Raw genomic sequence first — 6,604 nt, 5'->3', positions numbered from 1 at the left:
AGTTAGGTAAATAGCTAACTGATTTACAAATACATTTAAACTATACCTCTCTATAGTACGAACTGCTCCCCCAATTTCCTTGCACAGTTCAAGTGAAGAGCAGAATGATCTTTGAACAGTACCAGTTGTACAATATGTTATATTAACTCAATATATATAGACTAAAAGTTATTAGGCAAATTAACATATCCAGTCTTACTCCATCATTTATAGCTTCTCTTATTCGGAGTTACTCAGAAGTCTTCAGTGTTTTAATTAAAGATTCTGTCCAAGCATGAGAATATCATAAAATTTTATTGTAATTTTAAGTCTGTAACATTTACTGAAGTAAAGAGTCAATTACAGTTTCAGGCTTTGCAGAACGCTTTCTGTTTGGAGAAGAGAAAAAGTAAGCATGAATGCTCTCCTAAAAGAATGAAATGCAAACACTTTACATTATGTAGTAGAAAACACAAGGTGGCCATGGAGTCTGGAAACAGGCTAATTTTCAAATGTTTGATCATGTTTTTTTCTTCTTCTTCTTTTTTTTTTTTTTATGAATGCTGTGGTATCATAGCTCACAGCAACCTCAAATTCCTGGTCTCAAGAGATCTTCTTGACTCAGCCTCCCAAGTAACTTGGGACTACGGGTGCTCACCACAATGCCCGGCTATTTTTTTTTTCTCTCTTCTTAGTAGAGACAAGGTCTCACTCTTGCTCAGGCTGGGCTCAAACTCCTGGGCACAAGCAATCCACCCATCTCAGCCTCCCAGAGTGTTAGGATTACAAGCATGAGCCACTGCAGCTAGCCCAAAAGGTTTGACCATGTTAAGTGATCAATTAATTCCTACCTTTTCAGCTAGGGGAAGGTTACCTAGGGTAATACAAGTGGATAGAACCCCACCTTATTATGCCAGAGTAATGAGAGACTAGGCGGATGGTAATTTCCAAAACTGGACTAGACAACTGAGGCCAGGCCAAGAAGGCTGTACGCTTGCCATGTCTGAATCCCATGATTATTCCATCTGGGGTATCCTAAAGGTACAGGTGGATTTAGTGAAAATCAGAAACAGAAGTCATTTGAGGCAATACCTCACAAATGCACATTCAGGGATTAACGGAAATGCTATAGAAATGTCCCATATTTATTCCAATTTTTCCCAGTGCATTGAACTATGTGTTTCTAATGAGGAATATCACTTTGACCTTATAATGTAATGTAATGTAATATAATCAATAAATCATTTATTGCTATATAGATTTGCCCATGTTTATAGCTATCTATCATTTTCTTAGTTTTCATAATATAGCAGGCTAATTCTAGTATACAGAGATGCTTGGCTTACATAATGTTGGTCCACACATTTTTTCTTCAGTTAAACTAAAAATGTACATATTTTAAAATAAGCATTCTGGCAATTGTATTCAAATATCTAATTATTTATTTATGTCCACATAGTAAAAAAAAAAAAGGTATAACTAAAAGTTGAAAGATTTCATGTAAATAACCCTATTTTCTGGCTTCTTAGAAAAGAGAAGATCCAGAAACAAGCCCCACTATTCTCACAACACACTAGGACAAGAACAGCAGCCACTCACTTTAGACAGAGCTGCTCTCCATTCTGCCCCAGTCCCCACCACTGCCTACTTACACTTGCACTGTCATTTTTCCTACTTACTGTAAAGAGGAAAATATCTCTATTAAAAGTAGAAAAGTAAAAAAAAAAAAAATCTAAAAGGACTCATGTTTCTTAGAAATTATTTGCTTCATTCATTCATATTTGTAGCTGCTGTTGGCATATAAAATTCCTCATCTAAATACTAAAGAATGTAAAAATCTACAACTAGGCATGGTGGCAGCTGCAGTCCGAACTACTCGGGAGTCTGAGGCAAGGGGATCACCTGAGCCCAAGAGTTGGAGGTTGCTATAATCTATGATGCCATGGCACTCACCTGGGGCAACAGAGTGAGACTCTGTCTTAAAAAATAATAATAATGTAAAAATCTATACACTTTAAATATGCCACTGATTCCACCTACCCCAAGTTCAACTATCCCAAATTTGTAAGCATTAAGTTATAAATGAACACTTTAACGATTAAGTGTCTGTGAAATAATGTAACATAAAAATATCAGAACTATACAGCCTCATCCTGCATGTAACTCAAAAGTCCATGTACTCAAAGTAGGGGGAAAAACAGCTTATTATTTCTACCATTTCAGGAGTCCCAAAATCTTACAATTGGCTTAAGTAACTGGAAAATTATTTGATGTAGGAAAGAGAGAGAAGAAACAAGCTCCAACCCTGGGCTCCCGCATCCTGATTTCCCTGGGCTTAGGTGATAATACATGGAAACTACCCAACAGTCAAAACCAGAGCCCAGGGGACAGGAAAAAATGACCAGAGATGTTTTCTTTAACTGGTGACTGAGGAAATCAAGGTTCTTGGGGCAATGTTTATGATAGAAAAACTAACCAGTTGAATATACCTTCGGAATTAAATCAGACAAATTAATTAGCATCTCACTAGAACTGATGTAAGAATTCAGGAATGAAACAAGATAGTATGTGATCTATCATACACTTGGGAAAAAAAGCAAATCAAAAATAAATTTTACTACTCTGGAGGGTTAAGGAAGTTGAAAGACCTTAATTCTTACTCAAATTCTAACTAAACAAGGAATTTGATTTTTAATATATCAGCCAAAATATTTATCATGCAAACTAAATAAATTTTAATTTCCTTTAAAGGTGTCTAACTAGAATATCTTATATCCTTCATGTGATGGGATTCAAAGGGCCCCCTTACCTTCTCCCTGTCTTGGGCCGTGCCTTCCCCTTAGAAGTCCGTGGCCTCTCTAATTTCATCAGAGACTGACGTAGACTCTCCTCAGTATAGGCAAGATACACGTGGGAAAGGTCCACTTCAAAGGGCTAAGGAAAAGAAACGCACACAGGGCACTCTTCCAGGACAAAGCTGAGTTAGATTTGGGAGAAGACTTAAAATACTAAACAAACTCCTAGAAAAACGCCACAGAAGACAAAACCAAACAAATATCTAAAGACATCTTCTAATCCCAATATCTAAAGTGTATTCACTAAAGCTTGGTAAACAGGAATCCCTCACATACACACATTTCCTTAAAGAAAAACAGCTGCTGTTTTCCCTAAAGCTGCTCTTCTTGTTAACCTAGAACTAGAACTAGCCTTGAAAAGGAAGCCAGACACATTTCAGTCTCTAACCATGATCCATGACTCAGAGAGGTAATGAAAAGAGGACTCTAAGCAGTGACTCTAGACCACTGTTGCAAAATGATAGGCCTATGATCAAGACTGATGGTGAGTAGAACTCTCTTAATAATCACCCCATCCTAGGGCCTTTATTCCCCCTAAATTAATCCATTTTTCAGCAGAGCTGATTAACAAATACCAGGTTGATAACACAATTTAATGACTCACATTTCTATAAAGAAACAACTGTAGTTTAAAAAAAAAAGTATTCTTACATCTTTCTCCTTTTTATCAGGTACTGGGGTTTGCTTCCTCATGTTATTTCCTGTGTATGCAACACATTTCTCAAAAAAAAAAAAAGAAGAACAAAAATGTCTTAGTAATTAATACCATGAATCAGGCAAATTACTGTGCAATCACCTGATGTTACACTAGTATAACATGATCTGAATGCTGGAGCAGGCAGCCCAGCCTTTACCCCTGACTTTGACAATTCCACCTACCAGGTGTCCTCAAACTACGGCCCGTGGGCCACATGTGGCCCACCTAGGACATTTATCCGGCCCTGCTGCCACTGCCTGTCCTGCTTAGCAGCCGACTTGTCCCGAGGCCTGCAGCATGGCCCTCCAACGGTCTGAGGGACAGTGAACTGGCCCCCTGTTTAAAAAGTTTGAGGACCCCTGACCTAGACCATGACCTATGTGTTTTAATTAGTTATTACGCAATATAATACAACTAATTACAAAAATATCTTATCTGCCCTACTGATTTTCCTCTAGTTCCTCCTCTGGACCACCTCCCTCTCCATTGTAACTGGCACAATTTCTAGTCCCCAGGAAGTACTTTGTAAGTATTTTGTGGAAGGATAAAGGGAATACTCACTAGCTGCCATTCTCCTATGTCTTCATTCCAATGGACATAGTTTTCGATCATTTCCTTTCAAAAGAGTCAAAGATAAGTCTATTTTTAATATTGAATAACATTTATAATATAGAAAAATATTCATAGAACTAAAATTCTCAATAATGCTAAGTGAAAAAAGGTTTAAATCTTAAAATTATATATTACATGATATTACAAAATAAGTAAATAAAAGCAGGCCATCCAAATAGCAACAAGGAGAATATACTATCAATTTAGGATTAATTCTGTGCACTTGACTCCAAAGGGAAAAAAGATACCAAAACTTACTTTTAGACAACCTTCTTAAAGTTTATTGAGATTCAAAGTATGTTTTTCTTAAAAAAATTAAGATGTTAAAGTTTACTAAAACATATTAGAAAGACAGAAATTTTGAGTTAAAAAATTTGAAAATGAGATTTTTTAATTATACCAGTGCTAAGAATTAGCATCTATCTGGAGATGGATATGGTTGCACAACAATGTAAACATACTTGATGTTGCTGAAGTGTACACTTAAAAGTAGTTAAAAATCTACACTGGAAGCTAAGGCAGGAGGATCCCTTGAGCCCAGGTGTTTGAGAGTAGCCTGGCCAAGACAGTGAGACCTCATCTCAAAAAATAAAAAGGTTAAAATGGTTAATTTCACAGCATATATATTTTGCCACATATCTACACAAAGAATCAGCATCCATATGTAAGGAGAAAAGGGAAGCACAATGGTTCCAAATTCCACTTATATGGTAAAGGACAATGAATGAAAAAATAGGACCTATACCTTAATTTTGGTTGCATTTGCACCAATCTGAATTCTTCTGATGGGCTAAAATATTCTTGTTTAGATGCTTAAATACTCAAGCACAGAATTATGTATTAAGAAAAGTTAACGACTAAAGTGAGATGTGATGGCATTCATTCAAGAAAATTTTTTGCTCAGTAACTGAAATTAAGTATTTACCATTGCTTAAATTGAAAATTACATTTCTTTGTTCCTTAACCACAGCCAAGTGACTTAGTATCTAGGTCACAGCTTTACTGCTACCTGATAATCCTGAGGTATAAAGTTATCAATAATAAGCATCTGAAGTCGAAGCTCCCGGCTAAGCTGCCGAATGTTCTCCAGAAGGCCTTCAATTTCCCTCTGATGTTCCTGTTGAAGATCAGCCATCTACCAGAAAATCCATGAAAATACTATAAACAAACAAGATTTTAAACACAAAGCAGTTTCATTTCACATAGGGCATTAGTCTAAGAGAACTTGTGAGTGCCTACCCAGTTCTTTCACAAAAATAATGGACAGAGTGACACTATGACTAATGATTCCACATTATGAGCTGAGGTTGGAAAGAAACTTTTTAGCCAATAGGTGAAATTAAAAACAATAAAAGAAATTTTTTTATTTCTTTACAATTATTAATATAAGCACACACTATTACTTATGGATTCTTAATAAAAGGAACTGCTTTTTAAAAAATTCAGAACTACGTAAGTATGTCAATTCTAAGAGACCAACCTCTGACTTTGCAGCCATCAGCATTGTCCAAACTTTCTTTAACTTCTTAGTCTTTCCCTGTGCTTCCTCTTGCAAACTGGTATATTTTTCTTCAATATCTAAGCGTTCTTGCTATGATAAAAATCAGTAAATTTCAGAATCATTTTTTCATTAAACCATAAATCTAATTATTTAACATACAACTGTTTAGCAAAGCAATCCATAAATCTTTAAAATTTCATCAAGATTATAGATTCTTAGCTTTTCACTAGAATCTTATGCAAAATATTAAACTAAAAACAAAAAGTCCACATTACCTCTTTTTCTTCAAGTTCTCTGCGAAGTTGCTCTGCTCTTTTCCTTCTTTCTTCCAGTTCCATATTAGATTCTTCAAGAAGTTTCTCTTGTTCCTCTGCTTTGGCCAACAAATCAACACCACCAACAATTACCTTCTTCTCCAGCGCAGATAATTTTTCTAGCAAAGACTGATGCTCTTGTCTGTTAATTAAAATGAAAATACCTTGTGGTTCGGCGCCTGTAGCATAGTGATTGCAATGCTGGCCACATGCACCAAGGCTGGCAGGTTTGAACCCAGCCCAGGCCAGCTAAACAACAATGACAAAACAAAATGACAATAACAATGACTGCAACAAAAAAGTAGCAGAGTGTTGTGGTGGGTGCCTGTAGTCCGAGCTACTTGGGAAACTGAGGCAAGAAAATCACTTAAGCCCAGGAGTTTGAGGTTGCTATGAGCTGTGACGCCATGGCACTCTACCAAGGGCGACAATAGTGAGACTTTGTCTCAAAAAAAAAAAAGAAATAAAATACCTTGTATTGACTGATCATCTACTATTCTAGTATCATTTCCCAAAATATAACAAGTGTTTGGGTATATGATTTCAAAATAGAAACATAATTATGTAGTATTTCCACCAGATTATACCACTGTGTAGAGATAATGATTTCATCTATAATCAATTCAAATTCACCATTTTTTTTTTT

The 6,604-nt window shown here is 36.0% G+C and overlaps 1 protein-coding gene across 1 annotated transcript in view; it reads right to left on the bottom strand.

Annotated features, from left to right (window-relative positions):
- Positions 1-275: 275 nt before the first annotated feature.
- KIF3A (kinesin family member 3A) overlaps positions 276-6,604 on the bottom strand; it is a 53,457-nt gene continuing 47,128 nt past the window's right edge. The window contains exons 12-18 of the mRNA XM_003782204.3: positions 5,920-6,100; positions 5,624-5,734; positions 5,153-5,278; positions 4,093-4,146; positions 3,486-3,554; positions 2,789-2,913; positions 276-368 (exon numbers count right to left, since the gene is read on the bottom strand). Coding sequence (XP_003782252.1) covers positions 320-368; positions 2,789-2,913; positions 3,486-3,554; positions 4,093-4,146; positions 5,153-5,278; positions 5,624-5,734; positions 5,920-6,100 — 715 coding nt within the window. The 3' untranslated portion in view covers positions 276-319. The remainder of the gene's footprint in view (positions 369-2,788; positions 2,914-3,485; positions 3,555-4,092; positions 4,147-5,152; positions 5,279-5,623; positions 5,735-5,919; positions 6,101-6,604) is intronic.

This window comes from Otolemur garnettii, unplaced genomic scaffold, assembly GCF_000181295.1.
Source record: "Otolemur garnettii isolate 467f Iridium unplaced genomic scaffold, OtoGar3 scaffold00003, whole genome shotgun sequence".
In the NCBI taxonomy this organism is placed as follows: domain Eukaryota; kingdom Metazoa; phylum Chordata; class Mammalia; order Primates; family Galagidae; genus Otolemur; species Otolemur garnettii.
The sequence above is the reverse complement of the archived record's forward strand: the minus strand, read 5'-3'. Positions and strand labels throughout refer to the sequence as shown.